This window comes from Pseudopodoces humilis, chromosome 3, assembly GCF_049639895.1.
Source record: "Pseudopodoces humilis isolate 2021_Gansu_Grassland_sample_001 chromosome 3, ASM4963989v1, whole genome shotgun sequence".
NCBI lineage: Eukaryota > Metazoa > Chordata > Aves > Passeriformes > Paridae > Pseudopodoces > Pseudopodoces humilis.
In genome coordinates, this window is record NC_142202.1 from 15,008,835 (window position 1) to 15,028,639 (window position 19,805).

General features: G+C 39.9%; 1 protein-coding gene across 1 annotated transcript in view; it reads right to left on the reverse strand.

Annotated features, from left to right (window-relative positions):
* ALK (ALK receptor tyrosine kinase) overlaps positions 1 to 19,805 on the reverse strand; it is a 306,168-nt gene that overhangs the window by 208,991 nt on the left and 77,372 nt on the right. The window contains exons 2-3 of the mRNA XM_088052596.1: positions 14,022 to 14,141; positions 2,581 to 2,745 (exon numbers count right to left, since the gene is read on the reverse strand). Coding sequence (XP_087908722.1) covers positions 2,581 to 2,745; positions 14,022 to 14,141 — 285 coding nt within the window. The remainder of the gene's footprint in view (positions 1 to 2,580; positions 2,746 to 14,021; positions 14,142 to 19,805) is intronic.

The following is a 19,805-nucleotide window of genomic DNA, read 5'->3' on the forward strand; positions in this document are numbered from 1 at the left end:
GAGCTAAACCATCCCAAAATCTAGTTAAGCTATCTGTTTATCTCTATGCATTTCTGTCTGCAAAGGAGATGAAATGAGATTGAGATAATTGCAAGTACAATTTGCAGGAAACAGTGGGGGTTGGAACTACTGTGCTTAATTATTTCAGATTGAAACAGACCACACAACTATCTGTGCCAAACAGCTGTAATTAAAGTGATTTAAAATAGAGAGATGCTAGCTCCAAGTGTTGATTTTCAAATGAGTCTTTATACATGCAAGAGTTACAGTCATCGATGAGTTGCAGACCTACAGCTCTGAGAAAAAAAATTACCACTATGTCCAACAAGCCTGGTAATTTAAAAAAAACAAACCCACACATACATAAGCAAATAAACCATACAAAATAATCCACCCTAATGCCCCACAAATCTAAATCCACCTCAATCAATTTGACACTGGTTACTTGCCCCTCAGAACAGAAGAAAACAGCAGGACACAAGCTGTAGCCTAAATTGCCTATATTCCAGATGAGAAACCCCAACCTTTGGGCTTAGAAATAGAATTTTAACCCAATAGGCAATTGAAAATCAACAGCCAATACCACCTTTGGTTTTGGGCTACAGGGCCAGCCAACAGACTCCCCTTTTTCTGCTTTGATAGATATATAAAACTGAGTTAGACAAAGGTATAATTTTACTGAAGAGGATCCAAAAGAATTATACATTGACAACACGTAGCACCATGGGGACCCAGCCAGGCTCTTTACCTGGAACTATACAGGTAAATTAATAAACAATACAGGAACAAAATAGGAACAATAAATTGTAAAAACAATTTACTTCCTTGTGGGTTTTTCCATCTTTTCCCCCCACTCCAGGAAAATGGCAGCTATTCTTCTCAATTCAAAACAAGGTTTTAACTCCTAAATTTCAGGGGCAGCCAGCTTGCACTAGAATTTAAGAAAAAGAAGAAGAAATTCTGATTTATCTCAAACATTCCCTGAACTGTACCTTTGTAGGAAGAAATTTAATATGTGTGTAGATGTTCATTGATGCAGAAATTAGAAGATATTTGCATGCAGCACAAATGTTGTCCATCTGCTTTACACACGACACAGAGCACACCAAAATGACTTGGTCTGCTGATGAATCAATGGGCCTTAAAAATTAATTTATAATGGCTATCTGGGGAAAAGTACTATACTATTGGTATGGATGAGAAAACAGAATATGAATGAAAGCAGCACAGAAAATTTCCTCAATATCTGCCTGAACATAAGAACTGTCACCAGCAGTCATACTGCAGCTCTGCAAAGTCAAATTCTGTCTCTCTGGCTCCTAAGAAAAGAATCCTTTCACTTGCAGCCTTTTGTGTAGGAGGCTTCTTGACTCTAAACAGACTATTGAATTAAACATCCAGTGATGAATGTATTCTGCAAGAATTCATCTGATCTTTCTTTAAACTTACACACACTTCTGGCCCCACAACATTAATTCATGTATTTTTATTAGCACCATTTATCCAGGTACTACATGAAAAATGTCTCAGCTTCCTTGTTCTAAACCCAGAACCCACAAAATTCACAGCTGCTTTCCAGTGCTCTTCAATCTGTTTTTTAAAGACCTCTAACCCCTGCCATCAGAGATTGAACAGAGAATCTTTGTCTGTTTAATTTTTCCTACTATGGAAACTGTTCCATATTCCTTCAAATTTTTGTTGTCCTTCCTGAGACCTTTTTGTTTTCCTGGACAAAGTTTGTACTCTAACCCCCCAACCTTCATTCCTGTAGGTCTATTCTCATCAACACCACCTTCCAGAGAGAAGTTCCAAGCAGATGTCACTAACAGCTGAAGGGATGTTAAGAGTTTCTGTTTTTTCAGGATTAAAAGAGCACATATATATCTAAAAATCTTTTCAGAACTTACAATCTTAATGAAATATGCTGCTGTTCAAAGATATGATCATAGGCAGGAAAAGTAATTTCAATAAACCACATTTTTTTCCAAGAAAAGCAAAAATTCTGTTGCACTCCCATCTTTTGAGACCTCCTAGTTCTCTTTAGAGACAGGATCTTTTTTCTGATATTAAGGACAAAGCCCATCTTTGTTTTCTTACCAAACAGAGAACCTAAGCCCTGGACAAAAGGATATTGCCTAAAATAGTCTGCAAACACACAAGTGGTAAACAGGACCTCGAGCAAAGATAAGGCCAGACTCTGCCAAACACTGAATGACCTTAAACACAGGCACCATAGTACAGTTTTCATCCAAATATCACCCAAGGCATGGGCCAGCCCAACGCAGATTTTACACAAGACTGAATTTGATACTTTGCTTCCTAGATATACGATGGAGCTTGCCTTTGGGTGAAAACACATCTTCTCTGTAGAATGACTCCCTTTTGATTGTCACTTTGTTTTCACTCCTTGTCTGTTGAAGCAAAGGGATTATAGCTATCTTCAGCACTTCAGGAGGACGTGTGTGTTTGGGCAGGGCTTTGGGCTTTTCTCTTATGGTTATTTTAGAGGGTGGAAGCAAAGGTGTTTTTATTTTAAAACTAACCACTACTGACAGCATTACAGAGTTGTATTCATCTTACCTTTGGATGTGCTCTCAGAGTGATCTCTCTCTGGCCCATCTGGGAGGTTTAGCTGTGAGATTTCTTCTGCATTCAGTCTGACCCAGGCAATGTTGGGGGTTTCCTGATCTTTTGAGGTAAAGGAATATTCCAGCTCGCAAGGTGATTCAAAGTTGCAGTCAAATACTGGAAAAAGAAAATGGACACAGAACTTGCCAGGTTAATTAAATCCAAGGTCTTCTGTGCTCAAAAGTAAGTATACATACAGATGCATGCACGTTCATTTTATAATATTTTATATTCCTTAATTATAATTTTATAATTAATTTTGTAAGTTAGAGCTTTATTTTTTCCATAATGAGGTAAAAAGAAATAATAGGGAATTCTGTAAAGAGGCAGGCAAAAATGGACCTGAAATGGGCCACACAGAGAGGTTCATTATGGAGGCAGCAGCAAATCAAAAGGAAAGCCCAAGAGCCAGTAATTCCCCTTTAGGACAGGCCAAAGGGCAGCTCAGGCTAAAATGGGGAAAGGCATCATCTGGAATGAAAGGAAAATAGCTTAGTCAATGGATGAAATGGGACAGAAAGCCAATCTCCTCTGGGATGCAGTTTCAAATTCAACCAGGACCATTAGAGTGCAAAGACTCCTAACGTGATTCACATCATCCATGTGAGCACAGAACTCTTAGCAAAGAGAGTCATCTATCCTGGGCATATGGAATGTGCTGGAAGCCACAGGGTCTGTACCCCAGGAGGTGACATTCTGAACCCCAGGGTTTGAAACTTTCCTGAGACAACAGAAGCAGCAGAAACCTGACTTGCTGCTGCAGAACTTCAGCCTCCAGGCAGCACAGCCAGCAACTGCCTCCAACAAAGATTTCTCTTTTTTGATATGTTTCCCTAGAGAAACATATCAAGAGGAGTTGTACCCTGCTGGTACAACTATGATTCACTTCCCAGTGGCCAGTTTACCATCACACCATAGTTCAAGTTACTTAACACGACATGCAGTGACAACCTGCAAGGATTTTACTTTTAATTGCCAAGATTATAAAATTTTCTGGAATGCCCAGTATACATTTGCTTTTGTCACCACACTCAGCACTCAGCACGATATTCAGTAAGAGAAAGAAATTATTTTAGAACTAACTCAGTGTTCCTGAACAGGCTAGATCCATTTGAAAAAGCCAAAGGAAAAAAAATACAGCTGCTCCTTGGAGTATTCTGCGCTGTCTTTCTGTCTTGACATACTATGCAGGTGAAACAAATAATCTGAATTGACATTACTAAAATTAACTGATTTTTTTAAGCTTCAATTACATTCCCTGTTAAACATCTAATTTCTTCTTTGTGTGCACAGATTTATGTAGTTCATTTTCCTATTCTCCTGGTGATAAAATATTTTCTAATCTGAAGGTTAATACTGTTGCCCTCTTGCTATACTTTTCTCAGCTAATTTCCCTTTTTAACAGCAAGCTGGAAGGAACAGAGTCTTTTTTCCAGTTTATATTTGATTTTCTTAATCAAATGCTTTATCATTCACTCAGCATTTTAAATACTTCACAACACCAGGGAAACAATATAACATAAGTAGCCCATTTACACCACAGTAACAAGGATTACACACATTTCCTTGAATCCAAATGAACAAGCCCCTACTCTCTTCAAGCCTCTAAGTTATCAATATAAATTTCATGATACATGAAGCATACTTCAATTTAGGCAGTGGGGAACTGTGGATATATTCATGCAATTTACTACTGCAATATCATATCCAAACCTCAGACCACTTATTTCTAGTCCCTTAGATGGTCTTAAAAGAGCAAAACAAAAAGAAAAGAAACAAATCCAAAACACAAACACCAAAATTTTTTTGAACTGAAGTGTTAGGAATATGTTGAACTTTGTACCTAAGCCCAGATGGACAAAAGAGCAACCAAACACTCACCTATAGGTCACAGAACATATATGATCTTTACTAGTCACTGGGAACACCTTGAGCAGTATGTGTTTTAAGGCACTGTAAAAAAAAACTATGGAGGGAAGAAGCACAGCTCATACAAGGATTTTTTGACGCAAGTCTCTGGATGACAAATGGGAAAGCCCAGGCCAAGGACCGCACATAGCAAGAGCAGTCATTTCAAACCAACTACTTCGTTCTTTGTGCACTTCTCTTCCTGATCAATCTCGTATTTTCTTTGGTTTTCCAGCAGTTGCTGCTTGCTTCCCCTCCTCTCCTGCGCAGCTGCTGGGAAGAGAAGCCTTTGTGCTCTCTAACCCTCTTGACCCAAGCAGAGAGGCCATGGATACCCACCAGCCACTCTCATTCTCCTCCTCCAGTCCTCCTGACTGCCTGACTGTGGTGCCACAAGCACTCAACAGCCAGCTCTGCTCCCAGCTTTGGTCTCAGTGTCCAGAATCCCCACCTCAGAAGAGAGCCATCAATCAGCTGTGCAGCCCTTAACACAGCAGGCCTCTGACCTACAACGGGTACAACTTAATTGGGGTAAGTGATTAAATACCAGTCACTGCTCATAACCAGTGTTATGACCCCTGCAGACAGCTAAAGCCTCTGCCTGAAGTGGGGAAAGAAAAGGAAGAAAAGGCAAGCAGCAATGCCATTTCCTTTCCTTGCAATGAATGGCCTACAGAGAGTGGGCATGATCTAACATGCCTGCTGTGCTCACACTGAATATCCTTCACAACAGGTTGTTCCTTGGAAGAGAGCGAGACTATTTAGCTCACACATCCCACAGTGTCCATGATTCAGTGGAAACACACTTGCAACTTTTACATGATTCAATAGTCCCCTCACATCACCAGAATATTGGTACTTTTTATAAGCTCTTATTTAAATTAATCCTGTATGAGACACAAATTTCAGTGCTATTATCCTATTCAGTACAAAGGAATGATGACAAAGAAATGCTATCTGATGCAACACAGAAAAATCTATGCAAACAGCATCCAGTCTTCCAAGGCTAACATTAACTTCCTACCCTCAGGCTTTCCTTCTTTCACAATGTCCTTCACTATTGACAATGTAATATACCTCATAAAAAAAGAATTATATAGTTTTTTCCTCGCTGAGAAGCTGGTCTTGGTATGTTAGCTATTACAAGACCACATAAGCCACACTTGCAAATATAAAACCCACATAATACTTGAATTGCTGTCACAAATCACCTGCCATTTTTTACACCTCTGCATAAAAAAATAATGTTTCTCTTTCCTTTTTCACTTTTGTCTTAACATTTAAAGGCTGCACTAAGTTTATTGTTTTCTTGCCCAGTTAAGCACAGAAAGCAGTAGCCATGTGCTTTTGGAAGCTGGATAAGGGCCATTCTGCCTTTTTTTTCCTACTGAAAAACTAAACATTGCAGGAAAGGCAATTAAAACTAGCACAACTTCTAGTGGTTATTTTTTTTTAAACCACTATCAATATAAATTGACTAGATACAGAGCTATTGGACCTGAATACTGTGCTTAGTCAGTAAAATGGTGTGATTTTTTGTGATTTCTGATGATTTTCTAAAAGAAATGTCAGAGATTTAAACCAAGTACAGGCATTTATGTCAGAACTATATTGACACTGCAGATCCCAAATGCTCTATAGGAGTTTTAAGTTCCATATAGAAAAAAATAATAAAGTCTCTTCTTAAATAATAAATAAAAAAAAATCCCAAAACAGAACAAACAACTCTTTGTCCAACAATCTCTTTTATCTGTAACTGCTGGGCATGAGAGAGGCAGAACAGATAATTTATTAGAAACCTATTTCATCATCAGTATGCCTTTAAAGAAGAAACAAAAGTGATGCTTAAATCAAAATAAGATAAAAACCTGTTTAAGAAAGGCTGTAGACATAAATCAGTTCAGCTTTTGGTATGTAAAATGATACAGAATATTAACCACAGACTGAAAAGCCAATCAAGCTACTATTCAATTAAAAAGACACTGGAATCTGTGCATGTCTGATTATGTTAGAGTCTTGTGAGTGTTTCAATTTATTTATTTTTATCAACGCACCTAACAACAATTTGTGTTCAGATAACTAAAATATCTGGCAACCACATCTGTTTCAATTAAACTGATTAGAGTTTCTAATAAACAAATGCCTTAAAATAGTAGCATAAGTAGTGTAAGTAATACACAGTATTCTAAACACAGTAATCAGTGGAAAGTATTATTTTACATTGTATCAGGTCAAATAATGGATCGTTCACTTTTAGGTCATCTTAGTGTAACCACACATCACAGAAACACACCTTATTTAGAACAAAAATGACCTAATACTGGAGATTTTTAAAAAAACTCATCCTGTTAAGAAACTACTCTGTGTATCTTTTTTTCAGCTGCCCAACAAAAATGTAGGTTTATTTGGTCTAAACCACTTCTTCTTTCAACCACAAAAATCTTACCAGCAGGTAGTTTCCTCTTAGTCTGCTCCTATCTAGTTCTACACGTGTCTGACTTTAAAAGGTCCTTTTCCCTCCTGCTCTGCTGACTCTTACAAATCACTCCTCCTCAATTACTCTCAGCTGGGCACACCTTTGAAAGGGGGTGGTTGCTTTCTCACTGCACTACCACGGCCAAGGGAGCAGGGAAAGTTCTCTGTTCTCAGCAGGACCAGCTTAGTGAGGTACATCCTCTCTGGCACCTCATCAGCTTGCACATGACTAATTTATACAACATCTACAGACAAATGCACAATGTAAAGGTCACTCACACTGATCAAGTCAGGACCACAATCTCCCTCAAGAACTCTCAGCAGCAACAATCACAGCAGCAGTGTTGAAACAGATAAAATATTCTTGCACAGGATGTCTTTTTTCAATGCAAATATTGACAGATACTCCTTGTGGAGGAGACATAATTTAAATTGTGTAGTAGAGATCTGCTCTGCTGAGTGAGCTTTGAGACCTCCATCAATACCCACTAACCTCTATTTTACTCATGTTATAAGGCCTATAAGCTTTTAATTTATGACAGGGAAATGACAAATTGATTTTCCAGTTATTAATCCTAGTGACAAAGCCAGTTCCTAAAGCCTTCCTATTCCCTCTGAGTACAAAAGGGCACAGGGCATTCAATCTAAGGGTTTCAACTGCCTCATCAGGCCTTTCTGAATTTCTATTCACCAGGGTGCACATGTGGGGTGCCACAAAGAAGCCTGCAGTGATAAGTATTTCTCCCTGAAAGTAGAACGTAAATAGGAGACACTGTTCTCTCTGTCTGTCAGCTGAACACCCAGAAGGACCCAAATACAGGCCAGGCCCTTGGAAGTAAGCATTTCTTACTGGCACAAAGAAGAGATGAAACTTCTTGCAAATGAATTCCTGGTGCGATATTTCAGCTGTGCAACTGGAGTTACAGCAGCAATTTAAAATAAGGGAATCTACCACAGAATGGAAGGGCACAGCAAAAAAGCCCAAAGGGAAAGGGAAAAGGCGTTGGAAGTCACACAAATTCAAGAGCAAAAACAATTGCAGGGTTTAACTGCCTTGCTCCTGCTGAGCAAGCAAGTCTAAAGGGACACTTTCACCTCTTTCGTCCATTGCCTAGCCCTGAGAAAGGGCAGACTGCGCATTTTAAGGGATGCTTAAGTGACATGTATCCCTGCCAGGCACCCTGGGTCATACTGCCCTTAGCAAATGCCCCTGCCAACAATCACTGCTCCTTGGGCTGCTGCTCCAGGAGCTGGCAAATGTGAGAGCAGCAGCATGGCCTGACAGGGGACGTGGGGAACTGGGGAGGCACTCGGGGACAGCCCCCCAGCACTGCTCCGTCCAGCACAGCTTTGGGGTCCATACCATCTGATGGAGCTCAGTCACCTGCAAGTGCAGCAGTGAGATCAGCTGGGCACCGTGCCAGCTCCTCTCCCTGCCCTGAGACACAGCCTGTGCTCACCAGGGACCTCCTTTTAATTTCAAACTACTTAGCACAAGTTAGCTTATCGCTCTCTGTGTCCTTCCTCCTCACCAGCAGGTCTCTGAGCACAATGCCCTGACCTTGAAAATACTGACAGGGCTGCTGCTGTACCCTCGCAGGGCATCAAGGGCTCTTCAGAGCTTGCTGCCTGTAAGGAAGGGTTCAGTGGGGCCAGTTTCTCCCCAGCACCCAGGAGTTGTGGCTGTTGGGAAGGGTCAAGGCTGGTAGCGCCAGCACTGCTCATCCCTTCGATGCCCACCTTGAAGGAAAACCACACAGGTTTCCTTTGGAAGGGGCTTTAAGGTTAGATTGCATTTTGAAGAAAAAGTTTTAGAGGAGCAACACCCTGGGGAATATCCCAGCAACAACCTTGGAAGGGGGCTTGGGCCTGGATGCCCAGCACAGAGCAAGCTGCCTGCCTCCCTGTGGAGCCCAGAGCTCTCCTCATGCCAGATGCATTTAAATTAATCCTCTGGGGAGTGAGCCACGATGGATGGGCCACTGCTTAGAGAAAACAGCAATAATGCAGCTATTCATTTATTTGTTAAGAGAATCGTAAAAATGACAGCATCTACTTTATATCCACCCAGCCCCTCAGCGTGCACCAGGGACTGAATCACCAAAATCTCTGACAGCTGCTTTGTTCAGTGAAAATCAAACTACAAAGAAAGGGCCAGGACTCCTTCATCAATCAATTATAAGCACAGTCTTTCAAGACAGCTACAGAGAGAGGTGTGAGAAAGGGGTGTTGGGAGAACAACTAGCAACAGCTCTCGTTTTCATTCCTCCTGCTCCAAGAAGTGTCAGAGCTCATTCTCCACACAAGAAATATTTGTCCACCAAGTCTCCCATGTATGCAGCAAAAAAACAATACATGAAAGTGCATTTCTAATGCCAGTTCTGGCCAAAAAAATGAAGTACTGACTAACAGCAGTCAGTTGTTAGAAAACATGCTCTAGCTGGCACAAAACAGTAGCTGGATGAACTGTCATATTTTGTCAATTCATACAAGGAACCTCTTGCATGAATTTCAAAAGATCTCTAGAGAAAATGAATACTTGAGAGATGTGGAGAAAAGACATTTGTTGTCTTACTGTGTGTTATTTTATTATTGAAAAATGTTGAGCTGTCACAGACATATTATCTGCAGATGAAAGATGATATAAGGAAAAAGAAAGTTAAAATTTCTCCTTAATAAGGCTTTTTCTTCCTTCTTGCTTAACACAGCCTTTGGTTTAGCTAGGCAGATGCTGCACTTCCTGACTTTCCTCCTTTTGGATTTCAACACCACTGCACATAGCCAAAATACCATCTAATTGTTAAGCAAGAATTCCTGCAAATGTATACGTGGTCACAGCATCTTCTATTTTATATGGAGCAAATCTATTAATGTGGTGTGAGTAACTGCTGTTAACTGAAGCCTTGCCCTATTCCATCCATAATGCTATTTCCAAACTACATTAGAATATTTGTAAGATTGCAAAAAGGATGTGTTTGAATGAAGATGATACATCACTTTCCCAGTATCTTTACTCAGAAAACATTGATTCAGTTTTCCTCTGGGATGAAGTAGCATCCTCCTTGTTCCTCTCCTGACTTTATCTCACCTCCAAACAGGATCTTGCTGTAACTGTAATCTGTTTGTGTCCATCTCACTGTGCCATGCTGGGCCGAGAATCACAACAGCTTTATCATTCTGCAGATGTCAGTAGTAGTCTGATTTGTTGTAGAATAATCAAGCAAGTAGTCATGGGATGCTAACTGTAACATGAATACATCTGGCTGGTGCCCTCTTTCTCTCCATCTTCCCTTTCATTCAATGTTCAGACTCACTGAGTTTCATGGCAGCAGTGTCTATCTGGTACCCAACTGACATGAATGAAATGGTGCATAGGACCTACCAGGGAAAAAAATTAATCATCTGACAGCTTGCTGAGCAGCTGCCATACCACTGAGCATCAAATAATGCAGCAAGAATGACCCCAAATTATCCCACAGTAAAATTACTTGGGCTATTTTTATTTTTTTAAGTTGGCAAACCAAATTCAGGAAATTAGGAACTCATCACAGACGACATTCCATTAGAAAGTGTTAAAAAAACCCTAACAACCCTGTCAAATTAGTTTTCTGAAGACACAGAGTTGAGTGAAATTATTAATAAGTTGTTAATTGAGGCCATCCTGTGGATTAGGCTTTTAGTACCTATTAAATCAAAGATGTGAATAATTATGCATTCTTGTAGGTGTGTGTTCCTCCTCTGCTGAACTCACCTTTTCTAGATGTTTTTAAGCATAATAGTGACTAGGTAGCCAAATTTGCTCTCATCCTGAGTTTTAGTCCCAGATGACTTTGCCATCCAAACACCACCATTTCCTAAGTTTTAGGGTGGCAAAAAAAAGTCTATGAACTATATAACCTGAGAGGGGTACTTCAGTACTTGGCCCAATGCTGGTTCAGAGCAGCCAAGGAGTTCAGCTGCTGCTGGACAAAGTGTCAAAGAGACACAAAGCCAGCAGTAATATAAGAACAGTTAAAAAGAAAAAACCAACTCCAACAGTCCAGCATGGCAACCTTAGGCCTGTTATTCACATGAAATGTGTTCTTCTTTCAAAGCAGAGTTTCAGTGAGTAGAATTGCATTTGAATTTTGCTCCAATCAATAGCACTTTCTGCAGCTGCCACCACACCCTGCCGGGATCACGCTCCAGGTGCAGGGTTGTTGGCTGGCCCAGGGAGATGGAGAGGATGGGGCAAAGAGGGATGTGTTAAGTGCATGAAGGTCCAGAGGGGCAGCTGTCATCTGGAACCCCTATTACACAAGCTTATAAGATTTTATGTAGTGGACAATTGATTTCTTATAGAATACCTGTACAGAAGAGAAAATTAACATTCAACCAGGCAGGACAAAAAATGAAATATGTGGCTGGGTGCAGTTAATCATGTAAGCCTCAGGACAGAGATCCATCAGATCTGCAAATGGAAGATTAATATGCTACCATAAGTCCACATATGCAGAATGCATTAAAATTTGTTCTGGCCACAGGAAATAGTCTGAGTGTACCTCATGAGAACAAAAGGATATAAAAAATTTGGAGATTTAAAGTCTCTTCCTGCCTCACAGGTTGAATTCCCAGATAATTTTGACTTCACATGCAGTTTTTATTCTTTTTCTGAAAGGCAGGTGGATCTTGCATCTCTGAGATGACTGATGATTAATCAATGCTTGGATTGAGGCAAATCTAAAAAAATCTCTAGACAAAACAGAAAAAAAGTCTTGTGAATGCACCACTCAAGTGTCTTCTTGTGCCAGCGATTATCTTTTGGGATTCAAAGATATCATCAGGCACTGTTCCTGCCAGAACTACCAGAGAGAGTCTGTCAGAATTTTTAATTCTGAGCAAAAGAGAAGAGAACTTAGTTTGGCAGAGGAAGAAAGACACCATGTATCAATTTACTCACTCTTTCAATCAGAGATTTCTCCGACAGCAGAACACAGAGAAAGTGTAATTAAGACAACTAATATTGCCCCACTCCAGCAATGTCAGCCAGTTAATTAGATGGGCCCCATCAGATGATTAGGCAAACGAAGTTTTGATAGAAGTTTTATTGAGTACTTGGTAATCAGTCATGCTGGGAGCAGTAAGGAAGGCTGACAGAAAAAGAAATCACTCTAGTAGTAAAAGGCCACTGGGTTTTGTTTCTGCTTATGATTTATTGTGTGATTTTGGATTAACTACTAATCAGAAGGCTGGGTCCTGGGACAAGAGTACTCACCTAGAGCTTGGATGGTCTAACTTTGTCTTCTTCCTCACTCTGCTGAGTCCCTGCATGACCTTCACAGAGCCATGTAGATCCAGGGCCACTAATCAGCCACTGAAAAGAACTGTCCACCCTGTCATGGACAGAGCAGCTCTGAACAGAAATCCAGCTCTCTGAGAAGTTTGCTAATAAACCAAGTTTACTTAGTTTGATAAAGAAGTTTACTAATAAAATTATAGCCACTAAGCCAGTGGCTTTAAGTTGAAGGTATGCAGAGTAATAGAAGTTTCAAGAAGCATCCTCTTTATTCTTGGGCTACGCCTACAGGCTCTGCTGCACATACACACATCAGTCTTCTGCGGGCTGCAAATCTCAAGTGGCAGGAAGTGTCTATACAGCGATGCTATGGGATGTTCCAGCCTGAAATGTGTGCCTTCCAGGGCTACTACCCTTTAATTAAATTAAATTAAATTAAAATAAAGATTTCTACCCTTATCTTAAATTTTTGTAAATGTTATATTGGAAAGCTAGAAAAAGCAAATTATTCCTGCCTCTCTTCAAGATTCTCCAGATATTTCAAGGTGCATGTCCTAAATTACACTTACTGAGGAAGAAAACAGTTTAGACTTGTCCCAAGTGAATATTGTACTTTGTGTAACACCTCATCAAATTCCTGCCTTTCCTTGCAAAACAGATGGTTGGAATACGGTAGGATTTAGTCTTGTGCAATCAGCTAAAATCATCATAAATCATTTCTGCTGAGATGCAGTACATTTATCTCCATGTGATGCTGTCAGATGGAATCAGTGCTCTTAGGTTTTAAGAACAAAGCCTTCCCTTAGAATAGTATTATTGAGAAACTGAAAGAGTTTAGGAAGAAGTAATAAAGGATAAATTAAAAACCATTCTTGCAACTTCTGAGAAAACCAAGTAAGGGAAAAAAGATTGTACTACTGTTGCTTCCAAAATGAAATTGGTGTGTCCTCATCACTCAAGCAGATACAACAGCTAGGAGCAGATATTGTATGCCAGTGGAAAGAATATATATTGCACACATAAAAGGCTGCAACATAAATTTGAAGAAATATGGGGCTCCTTCATATAGGTAGGTCAAACTTTTCCCTCAAGCAGATAATTACAGGCTTGGGGTGAGTAAATCTTATTAGCCTCTCAGCACCTTATCTCCCTGCGTAGAGACTGGTAGTAGATATATAGTAGATATATTCTACTGCAGTCACTTTCTGGATTGCATGTTAGATATTGCCTTGCGCAGTCCAGACCCAGCTAAGGCCATCGTACTTCACAGTGGAATGGCCATGGATAGGTCATACCAGAGAACAGATAAAAACACATTCCCAGGTTTTTGAAGGGATAGGTGTTAGAAAAGGAGATGGAAAGCAGAAAGTTCAGTACACATCTCCTCTCTTTGTGATATTGGCGAATTTCTACATACCACTCAAATACTACAGTCTGGGCCCTTGATTTAGAGGGAGCAGGGCAGGCTGGGGCAGCCCAGGTCACCAGGCACCTCCATAGAGATAGAAATGACCTCAGGCTGGGCTGGGCTCAAATCCTGGGCCCTTGGGCATGGTGGGGGAAGTCCCAGGGGCATCTGGTAAGGGGTACTAAGGCTTACTAGTGCCCTCAAATGCTGCCAGTATGGATATTTTACCATGAAACATTTGACTTGTGTTGCTTTACTCTAGTATTACACCAAAACCTATGGCAGGGAGTTTCAGCCTCTTGAGGATAACATATTCATGGTACTCACTGTGTCGTCCTCTGTGGGAATAGAAAGGGGATGTATCTCTCATGACCCAGGTCAAGTTCCAAGCAGAGTAATGAGGAGGAAGAGAAGCGCTCCTTGCTGTGTGATCCGAAGGGCTCAGACCTTTCATAAAAATAAAAAAAAGCCAAGAAAAGCCCATTAGGTATTATGAAGCTGTTTGCATGCTACACATCAAGTGCAAAGAGCTTAAGAAGCTTTATTGACCATATGCAATGAGGGTTCAACTACTCCTTGGTTGGTTCTTCCTTCCTGATACGCACATGCACAGGGACACAGGAGAGTCGTTGCTCTACAGCGCAAAATCATCTTGAAAATTTGTCAAGTTTCATCTCACACTGATTCTAAGTTCTCTTTGACCTTTCACTCCCCCAGTTTGGTTTGTGTTTTTTGAAGTTCTGCTAGCATAAGGAGATCTCGTACATGGAACAGGCAAACGTACCAAACTTGGGTTTTCAACAACCCAACACATCTCAAAGGTGCTTTTCATGATCCAAATACTACAGTGACCCAGAACAGGTGAGCTCTGTACAAACCTGCACTAACTCTGCAAGACCATGATGACATTAGAGGTGTAACGAGAAACAGTGTCTGAAATGACACACAAGATCAATGAGCAAAGTGAAATTCTGCAAGCTTTGAAAGTATACATTTTCCCTGTGAATGTTTTATTTAGATTTTCTGAAGATATCAGGAACCTGGTCTCATTTTTTGAGATCCTCAGATGAAAGGTAGGATTTAAATGTGTAGGAATACAGGCAGGAAAAACTTGTGTTTGGGAGATTTGCTTGATGGGGAAAAAAAAAACAAACCTCTGGATTTCTGATTTATTTGCAGAAGCCATAAAAAAAGGACACTTTTATGAGAATAACAGCAAACAAAGTAAATAGCCAAAGTCTTGGGGAAAACACTGCTTTGATTTTGTAAAAAATTCTATTTCCCATTTCCACCAAAGAAAAACTGGAAAATTTCAGAGGGACTTGTCAGAAGCTTAAACACCCAGTGTTAGTTGTGCCCTATCTCGTTCTCAGTGCAATCTCATTTTTAGCACACTCTTGTAACTGAGCTATACTGTAGCACAACCAAGAGAAAAATAACCACTCTTATGTAAAAGCTGTAACTCTTACTCCTTGCTTAGAGTAATAATCTTCAAGATAAAAATGGACTTCACACTGTATTGTAAGACATTCTTGAGTGGCAAAAAATGAGTATCCCTAATGGCTCAATTAAACCTGGTCTCTATACTAAGTTAAAGTGCCATAACTAAATACCCCCTGTTGTGGTCTAGAATGTGGCTACACAGAAGATTGGACCAGAGATTTGTGAAGGGAGGTAGCAAACCTGGTGTTCTGCCTGCAGCTGTCATTGATGAAGTGATAGGTAACCGTGGAATAATCTTTATATTGGCATTTCCTCCCTAACATCAAGACACGTCTTCCAGTAGCCCCTGATAAAGCTGGCTGTGCAAAATAATGCCAGGTTTTATTACAACAGTTATAATAGCTGCTAAAAGCAGATTTTTTTCCCCCCTACAAATGTGGTTCACTTTGATGCTACTATAAAATAATAAATAAAAGAAGCATATTTTTTTAAAAAGATCCCCTGAAATAGGCTGGTTTTCAAAGCCGTGTGTGTTTTGCCTGGTGTGAGATGTCCGACCAATATCAATATTCCTGTTATATAACATCTGTACCTAGTGAGTCTCCAAAAGAGGGGATGATTGGATATCCTGTTCCCAGATCATAGATCTCAAACAAGAACTCTGGGGCTCCTTTGCCCCAAACAGACCCAAATGCATGCAGATGTCACTCATTTAGTGCTACCAGAGAGACAAGACCTTGTGCTGCATTCCTTTGAAAACTTCACAAAAACCTTAAAAACTGACCTGCTTCCCACCTCTGTTCCCATGGCAAAATAATCTGGGAGGAAGCCACTGAGGTGCATTTCTCTCCCTAATGCTTCAGTCACAGAATTTAAAATTAAATCTCTTCAACTACCCTGACCAGCCTTACCTGGGAATCACTACCATGGGAATCAGCACCACAGCAATCAGCTGCAGTATTCCAAATTCCCTGGCAATTCTCACATTCCAAAAAAATGCCTCTCCGTATTGCATTCTTCAGAAATCCTGCCTATCTTCAGCCTCAGCTAAGTGGAAATGTTCCCTCTGGAGCCAATATATCCAGTAAATTGAGATAAAAAATAAGGTTGAACATCTGAGCAGAGAAGACAAGACAGTCCAGGCACCTGAACCTTCCCCCAGCAGCAAGAGGTCAATAAGAGATAATACAAAAAATTGAAAGTTTTTCCTCTATTTTTAAAGAATGGAATAGATTCAGTTCAATTCATTTTAACCTTAGAACTATTTTAGCCCATGTTCTTTGGGGTTAATTTTGGAACTTCATCTCAAATGATTTGCTTGGGCTGTTGGTCTGAACTTGAGGACAAGAAGATTGTATCAGAAGTTATGAATCTTTCCCAATTAAGTTATCTTCTGCAAAAGATGCTGGGTAAAAGGTTTTTGTATAGCCAAGAGGCCACTCTTCACAGTGAGGAATGATTTGATTTAAGCATCAGGTTTAGGCTAGGAAAAGGAGAGACCTTTCCTCTTCCACCTTCAGGGCATTTCACATTGAGAAAGATAATAATGGGAGACCATTTCAGCTAAGTAAATGCTTCTTGTGCAGCAAGGGTAATGCAAATGTAGACCACGCTCTAGCCCTTTTACAAAATAAAGAGGTTTTTACATCTCCAAAATAATTCAATTTAAGCCAAAAGACACTGAGAAAATTTGTCTCCTTGTTTTTAGATATGCTAACGTGCAATTCCAGTTGTTTGTATCAGGGTACTCTGTCACTTGTCAAAAGTAACCCTAACCTTTAAAAAAAAAATTAATGGATTGGCAACTGGAAGCTGACAACTCCATTTTTAGGAGCCAGACATATGGCGAAGTACAAGAGAGGTTTCTTTGATATTCCTGCCTGAAGACATATCCAGGACCAAATCCTGGCCCTAGGTGCTCCATCACAGCAAGAAACATGCACATGAAGAGAACATTTGACATTTCTGTTTTTTAAACTTGTGCAAAGGTATCTCCTTAGGGGATGTGAAATTCAGTCAGTTCAACAGGAGTCTTGAAAAAAAAAATATAGCAAATGGCTCATGTGTGATGAACTCAAGCCTTAAGACTACAAATTCATTAAATAAAATATGTATTATTTTAATGAAAAATACCTCTTTAATGCAGCAACCCTTCATGTTCACACACGGCACAACAAGAAAAGCTTTCTACGTGGGTCATTTTTAAACAAACAGAATTTCCTCCCTTTTTTGTCTTCTCTGGAAGAAGGGATATCCCCAGAAATTAACATATGTAATTTTATAAAGGTTCATGTAGTTCAGAAATGTAAATGAATTTTTACCAAAACACTCAAGCTTTCTTTAACCAAAAAATGCTCTGCCACATAACCGAATATTGCTTATTGCTCCCTTTGGATATTACTTGATTACTCAGCTCTCTCACTGTGCTGAGCTGCATTATTTGCAGTTTCTCAGCGGTAAATCTGAGGTGACAGACCAGCATGTACCTGTCCTCTAGATTCCAGAGTTGCAACAGATGTGTAAGATAATAACTGAGATCAACATGTACTTTCAGCTACATCTACATCTAAAAAATATCTCAAAATCTCTCATGTTTGTTTGTGTGGAAATCAAAAGTCAACATTAGTATTATTTGTGACTCTAATTTATAACAGCCATCAATAGAGTAGTTCCTAGTAATTATTACAATAATGTGTTGAGAAACAGCCACCACTATGATCTGGACTTTCCAATCTCTGGGAAAGCCTGACATTTCAGAAAAGGTTATTCCAGTTCTAAGAAAAAGGCAGCGATTTTCCATGGAAAGGATATTACGACATTAAAATCTGGATTTTCCAGTCTCTGGGAAAGCCTGACATTTCAGAAAAGGTTACTCCACTTCTAAGTAAAAGGTAGCAATTTTCCACAGAAAGGATAATGTGCAGTTATCTTTCCACTATTAAGAAAAGAAGGACTAAACTACTCAGAACCAAGGAAACTTCATTTGATTAAAACAAAAATCTTACAGAGAACTGGCTGCCCTAGGTAAGGAAACCTCTGCAGATTTCTCCTATGAACCAGAGGCAGGCCAAACGCATCCTCGGGAAGAGGCAGATCCAGCTGCAGGATCCTGAAGCCAAACCCCCCCCAGTCTTGCAAAAGAACTGTCAGGACCCTGCCTTTAGTAAGCCTTGGCTAGCTGTGATCAGCAGGATGTTTGGGCTTGCCTCTGTTCAGCTGGAAGTGTAAACTCTGGAGGACTTGATGAAGGATTGCTGAGCTCCTAGCTTCACAGAAGTTCTTGGTTTTATTTTTTGGAGTGTATCTTTCCATCCCTGACTAGAAAAGATCTTCTGAGAATCCCCTCTCAAGTTCACAATTGATCCTCACAATCATGCTAACAGTACTCACACCACTTAGAAGTTTTCACTTTTCCCCTCTTCCCATCTACAAACATACTCAGTCATCCATGAAAGTGCAAAAAACACACTATATAGAGGTGATCAAGCAACACCAAACCCAACAAACACCCCAAGTAAATGCTTTGTGCATAATCCATACACTCAACCATGCTCATAAAAATCATTGTCTAAATGAAATTTAGCAGTAAAATTCAAGTTCTGTTTATGGTCCTGATAGAAAACAAGACAGAGGCCAAGGTCTTGGCATACAGTTTCTTGCTCTGAGCTGCTGCTGAGCTTTTGTTACATTAATACGTAGATGTACTCCACGTTTTTTTTTCACTAACCTTTTCTAAGTATGAAAATGTTCACTGACTGTCTGTCAAGTTTATCTTTTTCAGATGGAAAATATATTTAATAATGCATTATGTTACAATGATTTTATGTCATATTGAAAGCCTGATGAGTGCAAATAAACTATAGTGTGTGTGTGTCACGAAAACTGTGCTGGATTGCTACAGAGAGGGAATTTGTATTTAGTGGGCTATAGCAGACCTGTGGATAGTGATTTCAGTCTGTATGAGGCACAGGAGTGATCAACAATGCTGACTGGCAGGTGCTTGATGAGTAAATTTGGGAATAGCATACACTTCCTGTACATAAAGCACATGTCTCTAACAAAACTGTATTAACCACTGGATTATCCTTCTGACCCTGACTACTTTTTCTTTTCCTTTGCAAGCCTTGTTAAAAATTTTCTTTTAAACCCTTTCTGTTAGCCATGTACTTCTTCCCATCTCTTTTTCAACTGGAATATTTACTTTTTATTGACAAAAGCCAAATGCATCATATCTGATTAATCAGAATATAGGTACTTCACAGCTCCATTCTTTTTCTACCGACAAGGCAGTTCCTCTGCCAAAAATGGCCCATAAACATTTATTGATGCAAAGAGAGTCTGTGCTAAGTCTGGGAGATGTGGCCTGATCTGTGGACTTTGGATCTGGAGGAAGAGGAACACGAAACACCCAAATTGCAATTTGATCAAGACATTGCAATAGGGAAATATTAACTAGGTATAATGTGCTGCTGCTCATTGCAGGAAAATAAATAATCCACATTTCCCATACAAAGAGCATTAAAATAAACCAGTTAAGATGACCAAGCTTATAATAACTAATAGAGGTAAAAATGTACTGTCATCTAGAGCGTACTAGTGCATCTCAGGTGCTCTGCAGCTGCCGAAGACCTGCCCACAAAACAGCCATGATTCACTGAAAAAGGGCCT